Here is a 22,871-nt window from a genome sequence, read left to right on the forward strand (position 1 = left end):
GATAGAGCGAAGGTTTTTATAGGCATGGGAGCATGGTAGGATAACCCACGGCCAACCCATACTTGGAGCAAGGCCGACCTATGTTTTAGAGGCGTTTGTGAAGTGAAGGGGTGTGTAACCATGTGGAGGACAAGTTGGCTTGGGCAATTCAACTCGCCCTTCCACTCGTATAAGTAAACATAGCATGGATGGCATTTGGACATCACATCTTCGACCTTCAAACAAGAAGTAAGGCGCAATTCAAGAAGACACGAGGTGCAGGTTTAGTGTGTAGCCAGATGCGCCCAAGTCTTGGGCAAGGTTTCACAGGTTAAACGCACGGAGGTATCGGGTGAACGGTTTTGGGCGAGGAGTGCCCGCCGGTCGAAGAGAAGGCGTGCACGAGTAAGGCGTGGGCCCCTGGTTGTGCAAGGCATGCACGGGTGAAGGCATGGGCGCCTGGTTGTGCGAAGGCACACGGGTGAAGGCGTGGACGACCCGGTTGTGCGGTTGTGCGGTTGTGCGGTTGGGTGGTTGCGCACAGGTTCTTGGGCAGCTCGGGTGAGTGCCCGCCCGTCGTGCAGAGGAAAACGCAGAAGGTGTGCACGGTGGAACGAAGTGAAGCCAGTGGTGCGAAGGGGGTGTCTTGGTGATTTGGTGGAGTCACCTGCCCGTCGTGCACGAAGACAAGGTTCGGTTATGAAGTGCGGAAGGCAGCTCGTGTGTGGGTGCGCCCGCCCGCCTTGCGCAAGGAAATCTTGGTTGTCACACGGTGGTGTGACAAGGTTGTATATTTGACTAAGTATGAAACTTGATGTTTCCAAGTATACTTGTAAAGCTTTGTAACTTCGTAAAGATTGTGTAATATATATTTCAGGCAGACTCATTGTTCAAGGAGTTGCCCCTCCCTTTATACTGTGCAATTGTGTTCTTCGTTTATAATTGCTGATGATAATGAATGTGTATGGGTGTTCATTGGTATAAAGAAAACATTAATAATACTTGGTTGTGAAACACAAACTAAGTAGGATAAGTGGTTAGGCGTAGTCCACGAACATAAGTATTGGTGAAAAGAAAGTGTTCGGTGGTGCCGCAGCTCGCCAAGCGTGGTTGAAAGACTATCGCTAGCTTGGGGGCGTGACATTGTGGGCTTGGAACTCAAGGTTGAGGTTTTGTACCCAAAGAGTTTGGGCCAAAACCATGGAGCATTTTAGACATGTGATGGATGGAAATGATAGAGAGCATTGAAGAGAATCCAACGCAACAAGAATTGTTGAATTTTGAGTTGTTTAGGATAAGATATAAATTTTTGAAGATAATGGTGGGTTTTTCGACAGACAAGTCATGTAGGCATGATGTAAACTTGTCCAAAAGACATGTTTATTCAAGGAATTTGTGGAGTCTGTTTTCGCACAGAATGTTTAGGCATTGCGGCAACAGCTTAGATCGAGGGTTTTCACCTTGATCCCCAATCTCTCTGTTTAAGTTGTCTCCCAACAATAGGCTAAGGGGGGTAGACCTTACAAAAATGGAATGACCTTAACAATGTAAACTTTGAAACGGGAACTATAAACTCAAAATGGGAACTCTGGCCCAAAAACCTCGAAAAAACATGAAAAACAGTGCTAAAAACGAAAAGTGTATATACTGGAATGGTGGTTTTTTCTTTTAGGGTCAATTTTGAACATGTTTTAAAAATGGCAATGAAAACGATTTTTTTATGGAAAAATTGTGCAAAAAACACCCTGAAAATGAAATGTGTTGATACTGGAATGATGGCTTTTTTTTAGATTCAATTTTCAACATTTTTAAAAAATGTTAGTAAAACCAAATTTAAAATTTAAAATTTCGATTTAATTTTTTTTAAGATTGTTAAAAAAGTGATTTTAATCAGAGCCAACATAACAATAATAATGTAAGGGCAGGATCCGCGCGCTCTGCTCCCGCGCCCTGCTGCGCTCCTGACCTGAACCCTGAGCGTGCCCGCGCCTGGCAGCTTTGCTGCTGGGCTGCAGCCTCCTGCTGCTGACCCCCCATTGCCCAGGGCCTTCTGCCCTCTCCTCTACTGGGCCTCCTGCCCTTTTACCCTTCCCGTTCGTTGGCGGAGCGCCCCTGCGCTGCACTATGGATCCACCCTCTCAGGAGCAGGCAGAACTGGAGAAAGCTTTTGCATCTCTCATTCCAGAGAACAACACGGAAAGGATCCGCCCTTCAGCCTCAAAGTTTGTCAAAAAACTTGATGCAATCCCGGAAGTATCGCTCCCCCCCGCCCTTCCAAGGAGAGCTGTTGTGGCTCTTGCTGAACGAGGCTTGGTTGGCCAGTTCACGGGGTTATGGCCTTCTCCTCGCACGGTCCAACGTTGGGTTGAACGAAACTGGAATGCAATGGTCCAAGGCAAGATCGCAATAAGGTTTTGTGGAAGGGGGTTCTTCACCTTCCTCTTTGAATCAGTGGAAGATCGTAACCTCATTTTCAGAAATGGTCCCTACTTCATGGACACCAGAGGCCTTTATCTCAACCGATGGACTCCCGACTTCGATCCAGAAATGGACGTCCCCAACGCGGTCCCCGTCTGGGTCCGCCTTCCACATCTGCCGCTCCACTGTTGGGGAGATGAATCTGTGCGAGCCATCGGGAACGCGGTAGGGAAATACATCGATAGATCGGAGCCAAAGGAGAATATGCATGCATGCGCTAGGATATGTGTAGAAGTGGATTTGGGGAAAGGATTACCGGAGGCAATCAAACTCAAAGTAGACCAGTGGACGCACATTCAGCAGGTGGACTACGAGCAGCTGCCATTCAAGTGTAAGGTATGTCATGAATACGGGCATTTTGCTAATAGGTGTAGCAAATCTAAATCAATAGATAATAGCAATGATGAAGCCCCGGAAGAAGCTTGGGAAATCGTCAAGAAAAAAAAGACAAACCCTCCCCCTGTTTCATCAGAGCCCTCCTCTGAAACCCCAATCCTCTCTTCTCAACCCTCTGGATCTGGCCCTCCCTTCCCTTCCTCCTCCAATCCTTTCGAATCCTTGGCATCAGAGGAACCCTTATCCCCCCCTCCGTCTCCCAAGGGCCCCAGGGCTTCCCCTTCTTCCCCCCTCCAGGCCTCCCCCCCTCCAACAGTGGAAAGAATTCTAACTAGAAATAAAACAAAGGAAAACATCTCAGCCACGGACCCCCCAAGAAAAGTAGGAAGGAAATCAAACAAAGAGATAAGAGATGAGAATGCAGCAAAAGAAATGGCTACAGGGACCCAACAGCCAATGGATACTTACCTTGATAAGAATAAAGGAAGCAGGGAGAAGATGAAGGAGAAGAGCGGGATCCACAACAAATCAAGTAAATGATGATTTTGGTCTCTTGGAACTGTAGGGGGATGGGCTCCTCCCTAAAATCAAATGCAGTCCGAGACCTTATTAAAGCAGAACATCCAGACTTCCTCCTACTCCAGGAGACCAAAATCAATGAACAAGAATTCCATAACAGTCTTAAAAGAAGTAGAAATTATGAAGGACTAGCCATGAGTGCAATAGGAGCCTCAGGAGGCATAGGGGCAATCTGGAATAAAAACAAATGGAAACTCACAGACAACAGGCAAAACAGATGGTGGATCAGACTAGATATGCAAAGCACAGCCAAGATGGAGGAATACACAATTTATAATGTCTATGCTCCTCCCCATTTCAGAGACAAAGCCTCTTGCTGGGATTCTCTCATCACAGATCTTGTGACTGCCCAAGGGAGGAATATTTTCCTGGGAGGAGACCTTAACTTAATAAGGAATGCAGATGAGAAAATAGGAGGGAATTTTTTGGTCGATCCCTCAAGAGACAAACTGGAAGAAATCATTCAAACACACAGTCTTATTGACATCCCTCCTCAGAATGGCCGCTACACCTGGTCAAACAAAAGAACAGGCAAAAACAATATCAAAGAGAGACTTGATCGAATTCTGGTTCAGGAGAGAATTGTTGCCAACTTCTCGAGGATTCGAAGTACAATTATACAGGGCTTCATATCAGACCACAAACCAGTGGCGCTGCATTTAGACAAAGGGGAAGACATGGGTCCGCTGCCATTCAAATACAACAGAGCATGGGATTCCAGTGAGGACTTCAGAAACGTGATAAAAGAAGCCTGGGCAACGGAGATAACAGGCTCCCCACACTTCATTTGGGAATCGAAGCTCAAACTGCTGCGGATTGCCATAAAACAGTGGGCTAGGAATCACGCGTTAGAGGAAAGGAAGGAAAAAACCGACCTGCAAATGAAATTAGAGCAATGGAATCAGGAAAAGGAAGCCGGCCAAGATACAGAAGAAGACCAAAGGAAAGAAAGTGAGCTGTATAAGGCGCTCTACAACTAGCATCGTAAAGAAGAGGACGAGCAAAGACAGAAATCAAGATGTCTCTGGCTCAATTCTGGGGACAAAAACACCTCGTTTTTCCATAACAGTCTTAAAGTAAGGAGAGCTGGAAACAACATTGAAAGGATAACATTTGAAGGCAGAGAGCTTATGGACCAAGGGGAAATCAAGGAGGCGGCATCTAGACACTTCCAAACTCTTCTTACAGCAGACCCTCACTATCAGGAAAATCCGGAATTCCTCAATATCATTGAGAGAAAGATCTCTGAAGCACAAAACTGTGAGCTGGACAAAGAAATCTCAAGGGAGGAGATTGAATGGTCAATCCATAGTATGCCCTTGGACAAAGCCCCTGGGCCTGATGGCTTCAAGGTGAGCTTTTATAAATCTCACTGGGATATCATCAAGAAAGATTACATAAGAATGGTGAAAAATTTCCACTCAAAATGTAAAATGGGCAGCAGCATCAAATCTTCACATTTAGCGCTAATCCCAAAAGAGCCCAATCCCCAATCTTTTGACAGGTTCAGACCTATTTCATTGTGCAATGTCTCTTACAAAATTATCACTAAGATCCTGGCAAATAGGTTAAAAAAAATCCTTCCCTCACTCATTTCCGAAAACCAAGGAGGATTTGTCCCCAAGAGACATATAACAGATAATGTTATTCTCATTCAGGAGGCGATACACAGCAGCTTAGCCAGAAATGAAAAGGGTATGATCATCAAGCTGGACATGGCGAACACTTTTGATAGGGTAAACCACTCTTTTCTGCAGGCAGTCCTAAAGAACTTCGGTGTCTCAGAGCTCTTCATCAGCAGGGTCATGGAATGCATCTCCTACAATTGGACAGCCCCTTTAATTAATGGTAGGCCCTGCAGCGCCTTCAAAAGTTCAAGAGGCCTGAGGCAAGGATGTCCTCTATCTCCTTTCCTCTATATCATCATGGCAGAAACACTAAGTTTGCACCTGGAAAACAAGCGAAAGCTAAAGGAAATAATAGGAGTGGACATTGTTCGTGGAACCAAGGGGATCAATCACTCCTTATTTGCAGACGACACCCTTCTAATCGGCGGTGCATCAAGCCTCATGGCCAGGAGATTCAAGAACATCCTGGACCTCTTCCTTCAAGCCTCTGGGGGAAAATTAAACAACAATAAGTGCATGGTCTATACCTGGAATGTACCAAGATACATAACTCAAAGAATCTCTATGATCATGGAAATCCCAACCCAATCAAATTGGTCCCACTTTATGTACTTAGGGCTGCCACTAGCTAAAGAATCAATCAAAAATGAAGTTTGGGTAAAGCTAATCGAGAAATTGAGAGGGAAACTGCAGAGCTGGGGGATGTATTGGCTCAACTTGGCGGGCAGAACAATACTCATCAAGGCCATTCTATTAGCTCTTCCTATCTACCAATTTGCCATCACCCTCGCCCCAGCAAGCATCCATAAGCACATGGAACTGATTATCAGAAGTTTCCTATGGAAGGGGGGAAAGCAAGACACAAAAAAATTCAGCTTGGTGAAATGGGAAAAGGTCATCCTTCCCCTAGAAAAAGGAGGACTGGGAATTAGAATTCCAAGACTGGCAAATATGGCAATGGGCTTCAAGTTAACTTGGAGAATCCTCAACGAGAAAGGGACCTGGTGGGCAGAGGCCATCAAAAGGAAATATCTGAATGGGATCAACAGAAACATCCTCTCTGAAGTCATCACTAACAGACATTGTACACCTGTTTGGAAATTGATCAAAAAAACTCTTCCCCTCTTCAAATCTAGCATATCTAAAGCCCCAGGTAACGGAAGACATATCAGCATATGGGAGGATAGAATTATGGGCACGGAAGCCAGGGAAAAGTCCACCAAATTCAGGCCCCTTCATCAGTGGATGACAGAAGCTAACCTCAAAACCCTCTTTGACATCTCCCTTTGGGACCAAAACAGCTGGATAGGATGGAAAGCACTGCATCTCCCCAATGAAATAGAGAACCTCTAGAGTGACCTTAAGCTCTCTCTCACAGGGTCAGCCCCTATAAACAGAACGACAGATGACAATTATGTTTGGGATCCAAACGGAGGCAACTACACAGTGAAAGAAGGTTACAAGGCACTCCAAAATTCAACAGCAATCAACAACTGGCATCTATATAAAGCAGCATGGAGAATTGAAAGCCTGCCGAAGATAAAACTATTCAATTGGACCCTGCTTCATGGCAAAATCCTAACAGCAGAAAACCTTAGGAAAAAGGGTATCCAGGGCCCCTCATTTTGTTTCATGTGCAGGGAGGCAGAGGAAAACATCAATCATCTTTTCATTGACTGTCCAGTAGCAAGGTCCTGTTGGAAGCTTATAACTAGTCCTCTAAATATTGGAGACCTTCCCAATCAGATTTCTCTCCTCCAGAAAGGTTGGGGGAAAAGCTTCCCTTACGCCAACAAAAACATGAATCTGGCAAAGAGGATATGGACCAGCATCCCTTCAAATCTCTGTTGGCAGTTATGGTTAGCTAGGAATGAAAGTATTTTCAAAAATACGAAACCTAGTATATCCAGCATTCTGGCCAAAACAACTGCTCTCATCACAGAAACAATAGAAGCAAATGGAATCTCTCAAGCTGACCCGGACTATACAGATGGCAGGGTGAAGGAGTGGGTTCGGAGATTCAACTATAAACCAAGAGCAAAAAATAATACAATAACAGGCCCTGGACAAAAGGATTGGAAACTGAGAGGGACAAAGGACGAAGTCAACAATTGGATCCAAAATCAAAAGAGGTTTACACTCCACTTTGACGGGGCTTCAAAAAATAATCCAGGCAGAGCTGGAGCTGGGGGAATAATTAGGGATCCTCAGGGGAAAACGATTGTCACATATGAGTGGGGCTTGGGTACCATGACGAATAACAAGGCTGAAGCTTACAGCCTTCTAATGGGGACCTCCATCGCCATGAAACTAGGCATCCAAAATCTTCTAGTACTGGGCGACTCTGCAATCATAACAGCAGCTATGAACTCTGGAAAAGACTTTAACCAAACTGCCTTAAACATAATCAAAGGCAGAATCATGGATCAGATCAGGGGCTTCAGCAAAGTGACATTCAAGCATATCCTAAGAAGCAACAACGTGGAAGCGGATGAGCAAGCAAACAATGCAACAGGAAGATCCACGGGCCAGGTAAGGGAAAACAATGAGTCTTATGAAAGGGATATTCCATAGACAGGCCTCTATCCCCTCTCTCCAGGTTATCGGTCACCTCAGGCATCCGTATCAATGCATTTGGCCCTTCCACAACTTATCTTCATCATTTCCTATCCTTCTCGACTGCCAAAACAGGTGTTACAGGACAGCATATCGCCCTCAGGATCCGAGGAACGCAGGCAGGGTATGGACTCTCTCACTGACCAGCGCAGACATTTTCAGATGGTGTGATCACGCCCATACTGGTGGCAGGCTCCTCGGGCACGTAAAAATCACCTCTAAAGATCTCACCGATACCAAGAACAGATACTCTACTACTCGAAACAAGAAAGAACAAGTCCTCACCGCTCCTATAAATGACAGTGAGCATCTCAGGACCACCACAGTTCAAGGCTATGCAAGACAGAGGCGCGGTGATTTCTACAGGCGAAGGCTTCAGTTAGCGGGCTCCTTCCAGGATCATAAGATCAGCTTTTTGTTTATGGTAAACATCAGGCTCCTCTCGGTTTTCATTAGTCAAACTAATCTTTCGTTCTGTTTTTGCAGAGGTCCAGGGATTACTTATTTCATAGTGGACTGCGCTTCTTCTCCTCCGATCCTCCCTCTCAGGATTTTTGTCCCTCCCTTTGTTCTTCTCCGCCCTGCTACCCTCCTCCACTACCACCCCTCTGTTCTTCACTCCGTTCACTGCCTCATGGAGAACCAAGACCTGATAAATGTCCATGACCCAGCCATCAGGCCAATCGACAGACTCTTCAGCAGAGACTGCACCATGTGTAAAGCTCACACAATAACGATCAACAGTTTTGTGAAGCAGTTTAAGGATTTGAAGGATGATTTCGAAACTGATAGCAGGTCGAAGAGAAAGAAGCCAGAGAAACAGAAGGAAGAGATTGAAAGTCTCAAAGGAAGGTACAGTCACCTTGAAGAAGCCATCGATCAGATTAAAGCACTCTCTCAAAGTTACCAGGCTGAAGCCTCCACCAAGGCTAGTGCAAGGAGGGATCCCAGGCCGGATGATTCGGTCACACAAAAACTCCCTAAAATCTTACATGGTTTTCAAATTCTGCTGGTTAGGCGGCACCTTTGTAAGGCAATATAGCCAATCTCTTTTTAACTTCAGTCATTATAGAGGCAGAATTGAGGAAAATGGGTATGCGTACCTAATTTTGATCCTCTTCGCTCTAATCTCTGACATCTATGTACTAGAATTTTGATCTTAGGGTTTTATAATATGAAAGTAACCGAAGTTGTTAAAAAAAAAAAAAAAAAAAGTGATTTTTATTTTAAAAACAAAAAAAAATACTCACACTACCCTATAAAAATATAAATATAATTATGATTCAAATTAAAAAATTAAAATTATTATTATTATTATTATTATTATTTTATTGATGATGATGATGATGGTTAACGTCCACTGAGACCAAATTGGTCTATCGGACCTACAATTTTCTTAATTTTTATTTGTCTAGCTCCTCGTCTTTCTTGGCGAGATTGGTGTTGTAGCTTTCTTTCTTTTCTCTACGGTCTTCCAACTTCCTTTGTCTTGCATCTCCTTCATCTCTTCTGGTTCTTGGGACATTGGTGTCTTAGCTTCGCGATCTATAGTCGGAGAAGTTTGGTTTAGGAGATCTGCTTTGCTGTTAAATGAAGATTTATTTTCTGCGGTATTCAAATCCTCATAACTGTTGATTTGTTGGGGCGGGCTTTCTCCTTGCTTGCTTTGAGAGTTGTTTCCTTCTTCCTTGATTTCTTGTGACTCAGAGTTTTCTCTAGAATATTCTTCTTTGATAACAGTGTAGTGTTCTTTTTGTGCTCCTTCCCACCATGTAGATCTGTGGTGGTTTTTTCTAGCAAAATTTTTCTCAGAGGCTTTTGGGCAATTTTTGGCTAGATGCCCCGTCTCAAAGCACGATCGACATCTGAAGAGGACACTTTCATAATCAAGCTTCTGGTTCCACACATAGTCTTTACTTGTTAGGTTTATTTCAGTTGGGAATCCGGCGCTGAAATCCATTTCCACACAGATGCGTGCATAGGTGGTTCTGGCATATTCCTCTGTTTCTGGGCACCTGCAGTAAAATTTCCCAATTGCATTTCCGATGGCTTTTAGCGAGGAGAGATTCCAGAGATGCAAGGGTAGGCTTTGCAATCTCACCCAAACTGGTGCTGAGGTTATCACTGCTGTAGAGGGATCGAATGATGGGTTCCATGGCTTCATGAATAGGCCTGATTTTTCCCAAAACCAAGGGCCGGAATCTAAAATACATTGTCTGCTTTCAGGATTTTCAAAATCTACTATAAAGAAACCTCTAGCACAGGGGTAGATATTAATTTCATCGGAAATGATAGGCTTCCATACCTCCGAGATCCAATTGTGGAGTGCTATCAGCCGCGGCCAAAAACCATTGAACCGGCAAATTAGGGCACTTTCGGAGAACTTCAAAGCTTCATCGAGTGAGTCCTGGACCACTTGGATAGTGGGAGCTGGGGCTTCACTCACGATATGGGCAGGAGATTGCCCTCCAGAGGCGGATGAGCCACCAGTTATTTTTGCGAAGCTCGGAGCCATATTTTACGCAGATCTGCACCAGATCGAAAGCCAAACCGCAGATCTGAAGAGATGAGCCGCAGCTCAAACCGCAGATCTAATTGACACGAGCAAGAATTTGCAGATCTATACCGCAGCTCAAACCGCAGATCAGATCCAACTCCCAACTCCGCAGAAACCCTTCGAACCGGATAATAGTAATACGATTATGCCATGTATAATGTTGAGTATTATATAACGTTCATAACATATTTCATTAAAAATATTAACATTATGCGTATTTTTTAAATTGAATGCTTTAGTTTATATCAATACAACATACCCATATATATATATATATATATATATATATATATATATATATATATATATATTCACTCTTTAACTAGTTTAACATATTTTAACAAATATAACTATAAAAAACTATATATATTAATAAAATATAAAACACCTAAATATTTATATTAAGGTGTAGATCTCTTAATATAAACACAGTATTAATTATTCATATTTCTTAATTTTTGGTGATGGCATTTAACAATAAAGTGTTTTATAAGTTGTTTCATTTTGTTGATAAAAATTGTCTTTATTATTTTTTTAATTTAATTAAAATATATTTAAATTAAATAACACCTACTAACTACTATATAAACTTTATTATAAATTTATCTTAATTTATATATTTAAATTCAAATTATTATATATTTATTTTTATTTGAATATGTTATACTTTAAAATTATATAAAATACTTACATTCAAATCTTTCATTCCATTTTTTTTTAATTTCATGCATGTGTAATCGAGATATTTCTATGCGTAAAATAATAAATTTTCATGGAAATTGTCGTTTAATCATTGTAATAGAATCTATATATTTAATTATTCATCGAAATTGTTGTTTAATCATTGTACCACGATCTCTATATTTAAAGTTTTATCGATAATTTTTTAATTAGAATAACAAAATTTCATCAAAACAACCGTTTAATCATTGTACTAGGATCTCAGTTTCTAAAACCGTGTAATCAATGTACTACGATCTCAATATCTAAAGGTTTTCCATTGTCAGAACATTTAATAAACATCTTTTGCAATAAACAAAATATGCCTAGATACGACAAAGGAAGAGGAAGGCTGAAGGTTTAGCTTTGTTATGTTTATCATATTTACAGTGAAGTCATTTAAGAGATAAATGACTTTTCGTCTATTCATTCACTATTAGAGTAATCACCAGAGTTATCCAGATTGTTTTCATTGGAATCATCCAAGTTGTTCTTCACTAATTGAGTAATCACCAGAGTCATCCAGATTGTTTTCATTAGAATCATCCAAATTGTTCTTGGATGATTTCTCAAAATAATGCTCATAATAGATTCCAATATATTTGATAGATATCATATACAATAATTTGAGTTCTGATAGATATAACTTACAATAATTTCAGTTCTGACCACAACATCAATATGGATTTGTTATCGTGCTATCTATGCCTTCATAATAAATTTGAAATGTTTTTAGGGAGAAAATAAATTCAAGGAACAAATAGTTTGACCGAGTAATCTCTTATCAATTACATGATATAGAAGTCCTAACTGTCTAAAAGCTGCTTCGAATCTCAGTCTAGTTGCTTTGTTATTCTAAAAGGCTTGGAGTCTTCTTTGATTTAGATTAAAAAATGATAATACTAAGTCTGTGTTTTCATATTATGACAAATCTGAATGCACCTATTCCTAGCTACCCTATCGCACGCAAGTATTTACACTAGTATTTATTCATAATGTTTTAAATTTAGGAATTTTAATTTGAATCTAATCCCTCTAAATTCCTAAATTTAAAATATATTGGCGTTGGGCGATTCTGAGAATCGCCCAACGTAAACCTGTTGGCTTTTGGGGAGAAAAGATTTGACTTTGTTATGTTGCAATTATTTTTATTTTAAAATAAAACTGGTATTTATTCATAATATTTTAAATTTAGAAATTTTAATTTGAATCTAATCCCTCTAAATTCCTAAATTTAAAATATATTGGCGTTGGGCGATTCCGAGAATCGCCCAACGTAAACCTGCTGGCTTTTGAGGAAAAAAAATTTGACTTTGTTATGTTGCAATTATTTTTATTTTAAATAAAATTGATATTTATTCATAATATTTTAAATTCAGGAATTTTAATTTGAATCTAATCCCTCTAAATTCCTAAATTTAAAATATATAGGCCTTGGGCGATTCCGAGAATCGCCCAAATCACCCAACGTGGCTTTTGAAGAGAAAATATTTGACTTTGTTATGTTGCAATTATTTTTATTTTAAAATAAAACTGGTATTTATTCATAATATTTTAAATTTAGGAATTTTAATTTGAATATAATCCCTCTAAATTCCTAAATTTAAAATATATTGGCCTTGGGCGATTCCGAGAATCGCCCAAATCACCCAACGTGACTTTTGAAGAGAAAATATTTGACTTTGTTATGTTGCAATTATTTTTATTTTAAAATAAAACTGGTATTTATTCATAAATATTTTAAGTTTATGAATTTTAATTTGAATCTAATCCTTTTAAATTCCTAAATTTAAAATATATTGGCCTTGGGCGATTAAACTTGTTGGCTTTTGGAGAGAAAAAATTTGACTTTGTTATGTTGCAATTATTTTTATTTTAAAATAAAACTGGTATTTATTCATAATATTTTAAATTTAGGAATTTTAATTTGAATCTAATCCCTCTAAATTCCTAAATATCACCCAACGTAAACCTGCTGGCTTTTGGGGAGAAAAGATTTGACTTTGTTATGTTGCAATTATTTTTATTTTAAAATAAAACTCGTATTTATTCATAATATTTTAAATTTAGGAATTTTAATTTGAATCTAATCCCTCTAAATTCCTAAATTTAAAATATATTGGCCTTAGGCGATTCCTAGAATCACCCAACATAAACTTGTTGGCTTTTGGGGAGAAAAGATTTGACTTTGTTATGTTGCAATTATTTTTATTTTAAAATAAATTGGTATTTATTCATAATATTTTAAATTTAAGAATTTTAATTTGAATCTAATCTTTCTAAATTCCTAAATTTAAAATATATTGGCCTTGGGCGATTCTCGGAATCGCCCAACGTAAACCTGCTGGTTTTTGGGGAGAAAATATTTGACTTTGTTATGTTGCAATTATTTTTATTTTAAAATAAAATTGTTATTTATTCATAATATTTTAAATTTAGGAATTTTAATTTGAATCTAATTCCTCTAATTCCTAAATTCTTGACTTTGTTATGTTGCAATTATTTTTATTTTAAAATAAAATTTGATATTTAAAAAAAAAAACGAATATTTTATTAAAAAAATACATTTAATTTTTTCATACAAATAATATTTATTTAAAAAAAAAAAAAATGTTTTTCACACAAAAGATATTGCGTCATAAAGGACGGAGGTGTGTTAGGATTTATTTTCCTTCTTGGTACAATGATCTAAAAGAACTTTGTCCTTCCATATGATTGAATACTGGAGGTGTGTTAGGATTTATTTTCCTTCTTGGTACAACGATCTAAAAGAACTTTGTCCTTCCATATGATTGAATACTTTGTTCATTGAATTATTTTATTTCAAATTAAATGTGACACACAAGATATTGGGTCATTTAGAAAGGAGAACGTGGGTTCTGCATTTGAAAATCGGTGGAAAACGGACTTGAATATTATGGAAACAGACTTGTCAGGAACCCACACAAATAGAAAAAAATGAAAGGTGTGTGCATGGAGTTCAAATGTGTTACCATGAAAATGATCTCAATGATATCTTATGCTCGGTCATTTATAGAATCTCTGGTTATATGCACGTAGCTTGTGACCTGTTGTTGTACATGATGGCATAATTCACAACTTTGAAATTCATAAAAGATTAAACTAAGAAAGTGGATGTGATTTATATCTTAAAATGTGTACGGAAAGTTCCCACGTATGCCACGTAGGCCTGGAATTTCATTCTCTCTACTTGTCAAATTTTAATGAAAATTTGATGACTTTTTTTGCATTTTTTTATGCATGTCATTTTACGTTTTAATCCAATCAAATTTGTGAGCATCTGCCTGCTTTTATTTGAAAATTTTCTTTCAACAACTCTTACAAATTTGTTTTATAATACAAAATAATTAAATTCCAGGCTAATAATAACTATTATTTATAAGCATTCATTTTAAATTTCCATCATTTACAAATATTTAATAATAATTTTTTTAAATGAATTTTTTTTCAAAAAATCAATTTTTTTTTCTAAAAAATAAATTCTTGGATTTATTCTGTCGCAGGAAAATTATGCAGCTTGAGTGATATTGTAACACCAGTGTTGTAATTAAAACTGTCGGTTTTTGTGTCTCGTTTATTATTACTAGTGGTTTAATTAGGGATTAAGACTAGTTGATTCTGGTTGGAAAATAATATTTTTTTAAATTAATAAATAAAGTTTGTTGTCTTGTTGTTGAAAATCATAATGGATGACACTAGAATAAATGATACTTTGCCGGAATTTAGAGGAATTAGATTCAAATTAAAATTCCTAAATTTAAAATATATTGGCAGCCGAGCAATTCCGGGAATCACCCAACGTAAACTAGAAAAGCTTTGACCTTGTTATGTTGCAATTATTATAATTGTAACCACTCCAAAATGATGCATGTAGATTTATTTGATTCCCTATTAATGTTTAAAAAATATCATGTTATTTGATTCCCTGTTAATGTTACTAAAGTTACTATTTTATCATTTTAACTCTTGGATTTTTAAATGAGGAATTAATAAAGTGGATTAACAACTTTAGTATCACTTAAAATATAATGATAACTGTTTTTTTTTAAATAAAAATTTTTCTTTTTAATAATGTTAAAAAAAATTAAATCGAAATTTTAAAATTTTTAATATAAAATTTAAAATATTTTTCTTTTAAATGAAAAATATGTTTTCTTTTCTTTTTTAAATTTGAAAATAAGTATTTTTTTTTTTAATTTTAAATGCCTTTTTTTTTAATTTTTTGTTTTGTTTGAAATGTTTTTAATTTTTATTTTAGTAGTTGTTAATTTTTTTTTGTTAATTTTCTATTTTTTTATTAAATCTAGTTTGTTTTTAATTTGTTTTTTTATTTTTTATTTTTTATTTTTTGTTAATGTTTTTTTAAATTTTTCTATTTTTACTTACTTAATTTCACTGTTTTTTTTTAATACATATTTTTATATTTTTTTATGTCAAAAAAAATTGACATAAAAAATTTAACGTGTCAAAAATCGTTAAATTTAGAAAATAATTATTTATATTTCATACATTAGAAAATTTAAAGTCAAAAAATAGGTCTTTAAAAAAACGACATGATGCAGAATCATCACTTTTTTAAATCAGCGTGTAAATCACTAACATTCTAAAACGTGATGTACATAAAAAAAATTAAAGTGCCAAAAACTATGCTTTAAAAAAAATGTGTGTTCTGCATCGCCCCTTTTCAAAATCATGTCACTTTTTCACTATCTCTACGAAACGGGTAACAGTATCAGTTCCCGTTTCAAAGTTTACATTGTTCCTTACAGAAATGGAATGAAGGAGAACTAGTTGGAAACCAACCAGTTCGGGAAACACAGTCAAGTGACCAAGTACTTGTTTTAGATTTAGCAAGACTTATAGGATTTGATTATATTTAAACAATTGACACTAGTGCCTTATGGAGTCAACTATCTTGCTAGGAAATTTAGGATCAAATAATTGATGAACAACTGTTGCTTGGATAAATAACTATCTTATATGAAATGCAGATCCTAAAACTAATGTGAGATGCATGAATTTTGATTAATTTTAGTTAATATCTATCTAATGTTTAACCCTTCGATCATTTATATATTAAGCTTGATTCTATAGTAAATGGCAGAGAGAATAAAGTGAAGCACACTAAGGTGTAATTCACAATACCTCTCCTGAAAATCTAACATACCCAGTTCCTTCGGCGCTACAGAGACTTGTGGCTCTGACGACAGCAAGGCCACCGTTTTAAGTACTAATAAAAACAAATTTCTCAAGCAAAGATGGATGGTACTTATCTTTCTATCAACCAAGTTTATGCTTGGAAGTAAATTTTAATTATAAAAGGCTAACTTAATATGCAAATGCACGAGATGATTAAAAAATGGAGCGAGAATGAAGTTAAATTCAAGGATTGAAAGCGCTTATGCCGCGATCTATATCTGAGTTATATATCAAAGCCCTTAATCGCCAAAATGAATGTTCACCTCACTAGATTGAAAGATAAACTTCTTAACATTATGCTTAAAATATCACAATATAATTCCCAATTAAATCACAAGCTTATCACTTCAATTTATCTAGATTCTTTCCAATGCAATTATAGCTCAAAGATAACAAAAACTTTTTCACAATTTAATATCAATGCCAATTATATAGATGCTCAAAGATACTCAGTTTAGGAAACAAAAGATATGCAATTTACCACAATTCCATGAAAGAGTATTTAAGAATTACTTGAAAAAATCTCAAAAAAATTAAGATGCAATAAATATCCAATAATTCAAGTAATCAAACCATGATCTAAGTTAATTAAATTATGAGCAATCTCAATAGATGTCGAGCATAAAAATGTTCAAAAACCCTTACCATGCAAAAGACTTGAGATATTAAATTTCGAAAATTAATTACAATGAGGAACCATGGAATTCAAATGCTAAACACTTCAAACAATTCAGAATTAAAATGATTTTTCTTAAGTGCTTCAATCCAAAAAAAACTCTTATTTTCCTATCGTGAAACTTTAGAAAATTATTTAAATGTGCCTTCACTATAGAAAAATAAAAAATAAAATAAAAATAAATAAAAAATTAACATCACAAAATTTTCCCTTTAAAAAATTTAGAAGTCTCAAACTCTTAACACAAAAACCCCAAGAAGAAAACTTTAGATAAAAAAAGTTATATTATTCCTTCGGCAAATTTAAAGTAATAAAATTTATGAATGAAGGTTAAAGCTTTTTAGTGGCAAATGTGAAAAAAATAAATAAATAAATAAATCTAATTAAATTTTTAATGGGCCAAAGGCCACATAAAAATTGAGTCAACCACGCAAAACCCTTGTTTTCGACAGCATTTGGTCATCCATAACTCACATTCAACAAAAGCTTCTCTGGAAGGAACTTCACACAATGGGGACCATTGCTTCCTAAGGAGGGAGGAATGATCCAAGTAGAAATCTGCCCATTGTAATGATCCGAATGGAAATCCGCCCATGGTATTTTCCCACCCATGTATTTACCCATGGTAATGTAACTAAAAAAATGTTATAAATAAAGAGCCTCTTTTTGTAAGAGGCGGAGGGTCCAACACAATGTAGTTGCTACTATTATTTTCTGACCTAATAAAAGTTGGTTCGTGATTTACTTTTCTGGTCTGGTTTATTTTCGTTCTTTTCTTGGTGTGGCAATTACTCAAACCTTGGGGCCATCCCCAAGATCCAGATCAACAATATACATTGAGGCTCTAGCTGAATTCTCCATCTGGATCCACCTGCAATACAGGCCAGTCAATCACATGATTAACATCATTAACATACTTCTTAAGCAATGACACATGGAAAACGTCATGGAATTTCATTGTCGAAGGCAGTGCAAGTCGATAGGCTACTGGTCTGATCCTCTCAATAATCCTTAAAGGTCCACAAAACCGAGGTGCCAGCTTGGCACATGATCCAATCCGCAAGGATCTCTTCTTCGATTTGATGCCCAAGTACACTTGTTCTCCAACCTAAAACTCCTTGAACAACCTGTTTTGATCTGCATAGATGTTCTGCCTATCTTATGCTTCTTTCAAATTCTTCTTGATTACTTGCATTCCCTGTTCCATTTCCGCCAACATGTTGGACCCAATCAACACCATGTTAATCAGATCACTCCAACTGATGGGAGTATTGCAACTCCACCCATACAATGCTTGAAACGGACTCATCTTTAAGGATTCTTGATACCCATTGTTGTAATCGAAATCTACCAGTGGAATATACTCTTCCAACTTTCGATGTTGATGCATCATGTACATCCTCAACATGTTTTCCAATATCTTGTTGACCCTCTCAGTCTGTCCATCTATCTACTGATGATAAGTTGTACTGAAGGCCAACTCTATACCCAAACCTGCAAACAACTCCTTCCAAAACTTGGAAGTGAAATTTGCGTCCCTTTGTGAGATAATCTTCTTTGGAACACCTGTGCTACATTGCTAGCTGAGAATGTAGACTTCACTGGAATGAAGTGCGCAACCTTTTTAACCTATCCACAACAACCATGATGGAATCATGTTGTCTCACTGTCATCAACAACCCTATGATAAAGTCCATGGAAATGACCTCCCATTTCCACTATGGAATCATAATCGGTTGTAGCAGTCCAACCAGATGCTTACACTCTAACTTCACCTGTTGACAATCAAAACACCTAGCCACGAATTCTGCTACATCCTTCTTCAGATTCAGCCAACAATAAAATTTCTTCACTGTCGTCAATGTCTTCTGATAGCCTGGGTGACCTGAATATAGTTTCGCATGAAACTTCCTCAAGATCACCTTCTTGAGCTCACTGTTGTCTAGCACATATATCCTATCTTTAAACCTGACCAATCCATCTGCCATGAGACAATAGTCCACATCCTATGCACTTGCACCTGTACCTGTACTTTTACTATTCCCTGTACTAGTACCTGTACTCTGTTGCAACATGTGCACAATCTCCATACACCTGATATCTTCTTCACCTGCCTGCAAGATCCTATCCTATAGATTTGTCCCATAGGAACTCATAGTTGCTATATGATTTACCTGTATTTGTCTGTTAAGAGCATCTGCGACCCTATTCTCCTTTCCTTTGATATACCTAATCTCAAAGTCGAACTCACTGATCGTGGCCAACCATCTAGCTTGCTTGGCGTTCATATTCGACTGGCCAAATAGGTACCTCAATCCACTATGATCACTCATCAATACAAACCTCCTACCAAGAAGATAGTGCCTCCACATCTTCAATGCATGTATGATCACTGCTAACTCAAGATCATGTGTCATATGTTTTTTTCATGTTAATTTAGTTTTCGCAACTCATAGCATACCACCTGTCCATCCTGCATAAGGACTCCACCAAGTCTTTTCTTGCAAGAAGATGTACATAATACAAATTCTTTGTCCGGATCTGCAATCTTCAACATTGGTGCATGTGTCAACCACTGCTTAAGCTGCTCAAAACTGGGTTCACACTCCTCTGTCCATTCGAACTTCTTACCTTTCCTCTGCGATGATGTAATAGGATAAGAAATCTGTGAGAAGTTCCTGATAAACCTCCTGTAGTAACTTACCAATCCCATGAAAGATGTCACCTCATCTACATTCCTAGGAGCTGCCAACTCCATGATAGCTCTTATCTTCTCTGGATCTAGTGTTAAGCCCTCCTTGGAGACAACATGTCCCAAGTAATGTACCTCAGTCTGAAAGAAACTACACTTGTTGAGTTTAACATACAATTGATGCTATCTCAACAATCTCAACACTGTGGCTAAATGCTCAGCATGCTCTTCTTCATTTTTTAAAAATACCAATATGTCAAAAATGAACACAATAACAAACTTGTCCAAATAGGGACACAACACACTATTCATCAAGCACATAAATGTAGTTGGAGCATTAGTCAAATTGAATGGAACTATAACAACAAACTCATAATGTCCATACCTAGTCCGAAAAGTTGTCTTGTAAATGTCTTCCTCTTTAATGTGTATCTAATGATATCCAGATCTCAGATAAATCTTCAATAACACTGTTGCTCCCTTCAGTTGATCAAACAAATCATCAATCATCAGCGATGGGTACCTGTTCTTGATGTTCACTTTGTTCAACTTCTTGTAACCAATGCATAATCTGAGAGTACCATCATTCTTCTTCACAAACAATATTGGTGCACCCCAAAATGATACACTTGGCCTAATGTATCCCTTGTCCAATATTTCTTTCAGCTGCAGCTTCAACTCTACCAAATTAGGTGTACCCGTCCTGTATGGTGCTTTTGATGTCGGAGCTGCCCCTGGTACCAACTCAATAAAAAACTCTACTTCCCTGTGAGGTGGCAACTCTGAAATATCCTCAGGAAATACATATTTAAACTGTTGTAGAACTAGGTACCTTCTCAAAACCTAAAACCACCCTTATAGAGCTTTGTTTAGGGTAGAGTAAGGCCTATGACCTACTCTTCTTTCATGCCTGAACTGCGGCCTCTTGTGCAAGAGACAAAACTCTCCTAAACCACACGAAAACCTCCTCTTCTCTGCTCAGAATTGTGGTTACCCCTGCTCAGAATTCAAACCTACATAAACATATCCTCCACCCAAATCATGCACTGATTTGTCCTCAAACAACGGTTGTTCTCATGTAGCAACCCGGTCCTCTCACACGTGCAATCTCACCATAAAACATACCCAATCATACTCTATCCTCCTCTTGAGCTCGACTGCCTCTGAGATAAATTGCCAATGAGATGATGCTCTTGGATGGTGAAAATGATTCTAACTCACCTTATATTTATACCAATATGAGGGCTATGTCGACCACTATATGTCAACAACCCCATAACGGTACACCCCTTTTTTCGCAAAAGGGATCCATCATGTTCGAGCGTCCATGCCATTCAGACTTCATCATCAACTGACAATTTTATGAATATGTCAACCCATTCTGCATATGTAAAATGTAAATAATCTCAATATGACCGCATCTGTATGTAACAACCTAGGTAAGCATAGTATTTTAGTGACGATTTCTACCCTAAGAGGTTTTTTGTCTCAATGATTCATTTGTCTCTAGACACAAATAATCGATAGAGTTTTTCCTTCCAACCTCACCTCAAAGCTGGGGAGGATTTTATCATCAAGATATTGTTTTTTATCGAGTCATTGTAAAAACAATTTGAGAATAATCCTAGCTAATTGACAAAATTATTTTATTACAAATTGCTTAGTCTACTGGATCATATTATGAGTCGCAAAATTGGGTAGATATTTGAGTCTATAACGAACGAGTGTTCGCCCTTCATGTATTAAATTGTAATAACTTGATGTAAATGATATTTAGTGCATGGTCCCTCATAATTAGACACCATGGCTAAATATTAGAGTTGGAAAAATTATTAATCCCCTCATAAGTCAATTAATTAAATTTTCTGGCAAAATTAAATTAAAATTCTAAGCCAGAAATTTAATTAATTTTGTGTCCTAGGTAAAATTAAATTCCCCAATGGTAAAATTCGTGGGTTTTAAAAAAATTAATTTTTTGAGGTCCCTGACCAAGGGAATGTTGAAGAAATTAAGAAATTTTGGACCCTTGGGCCTTGATGGTTAAATCAAAGTCAATTTTTTAATGAAATTAACTCAAAATAGTTAATTTTGAGTTAATCAAAAATCAATTAAATGAAAAATTGGATTTTTCATCAAAAAATAAATAATTTCGACAGTGATGATTAAAGATTAATTAAATCTTTATAAAAGATTAAAATTAATTTGACAGAGATCAAACCAACTAGTTGTTGGAGATTTTATCTATAATTTAGAGGTTGGTGTTAGTCTATTTTTTCATCCGATCTTTGAATCGTGTACTAAGCTCTCAAGCTCTCTTGTCTATTTTCTGGAATAAATGCAAAAGTCTTTGGGGTTTCAACTTGCGGTGGTGTTCCTCTTCATGAATTTATGGTAACATTGTTTTAATTTCTGTTTAATATTATGTGAAAACTATCAATCAATAGCTCTTTTAAAATAATCTGAATACATGTATTTTATTCAATTTGTTGGATCTAGGGTTATATTTTTTTATCTTGATTGAATTAGTAGGTATCTCTATTTTTTCATAATTTTATTGTTATTTTATTTCTCTACTTGATTTGATGGTTGATCTAGTGTTTGCAAAAGATCTCTCAGATTTTCATTGAGCGTTTGGGGATAGTCCTTAGTTGGACCAACCAACTCTCAACACATATTTTTTTGAAGAGCCTACTTCATATAAGCTTCAAGATTTATCTAATGATTAATTTTTTCTGTAGGGTATTTTTGAGCTAGTACCTCTCTAAAAGAAACCAAAATTTATCTTCTAAATATTTTGTGAAAAAATTGATAGATTTGCCTATTAAAAGCCTTAGATCTTAAGATCTGGGAGCAAAGTTAGACTCATACTCTTCAGATCTTACAGATCCACAACTCTTGTGACAGGGAGATAGTGGAAGCTAAGTCGCAGTTGTGAAGAGGCTTATGAGGCAAATTGGTAAGGCTGAAGTGGAGTTCCATTATGCCCTAACCAAACCACAAAGTTACAGCTGTATTCAGCCTAGCAAGGTATGTATTGGTTGATAAATTCATGTTGAGTTTATTGCTAGTTGGATGGTGTCCATGTGTGGAAAAATTACAGCCTGTGGAAACCAGGTGGATTGGGCTTGACTTGGTGTTTAGAATCTTTTCCTAGGAGAAGATTCTACAGCGATTGTATTATCATTGGATTGTTGGAGGGCAACATATTGGTGTCCAAGAGTAGCCCTTGACAAGCAGTCATAACAAGAGCTTGACACATGAAGTTGGGTGAAGGATTGAGCCTACTGTATAGCTCTTTGATAGACGAAAGAAGCTACTAGATTGGAAGATTGGAGCTCAAGTGTTGGCCAACCTAGAAGCGCAGATTGGATCAACTCGTGTTCATTGGAG

At 37.1% G+C, this 22,871-nt stretch overlaps 2 protein-coding genes across 2 annotated transcripts; both read left to right on the plus strand.

Moving 5' to 3' along the window:
• Positions 1–3,362: 3,362 nt before the first annotated feature.
• On the plus strand, positions 3,363–4,352 carry LOC149234101 (uncharacterized). The gene has a single exon (XM_089368153.1). The coding sequence runs from the start codon at positions 3,363–3,365 to the stop codon at positions 4,350–4,352; it is 990 nt and encodes a 329-aa protein (XP_089224279.1).
• A 2,448-nt stretch (positions 4,353–6,800) lies between these two features.
• On the plus strand, positions 6,801–7,574 carry LOC149234102 (uncharacterized). The gene has a single exon (XM_089368154.1). The coding sequence runs from the start codon at positions 6,801–6,803 to the stop codon at positions 7,572–7,574; it is 774 nt and encodes a 257-aa protein (XP_089224280.1).
• The last annotated feature ends 15,297 nt before the right edge of the window (positions 7,575–22,871 follow it).

The sequence above is a fragment of the Pinus tabuliformis genome, chromosome 8, assembly GCF_031772625.1.
Source record: "Pinus tabuliformis cultivar Carrire ecotype Pingquan chromosome 8, CPIR1, whole genome shotgun sequence".
NCBI classification, from domain to species: Eukaryota; Viridiplantae; Streptophyta; class Pinopsida; order Pinales; family Pinaceae; genus Pinus; species Pinus tabuliformis.

Bases quoted from the DNA above. Each gene is read 5' to 3' on its own strand.
- LOC149234101 (XM_089368153.1), top strand. From the start codon at position 3,363: ATGGGCTCCTCCCTAAAATCAAATGCAGTCCGAGACCTTATTAAAGCA.
- LOC149234102 (XM_089368154.1), top strand. From the start codon at position 6,801: ATGAATCTGGCAAAGAGGATATGGACCAGCATCCCTTCAAATCTCTGT.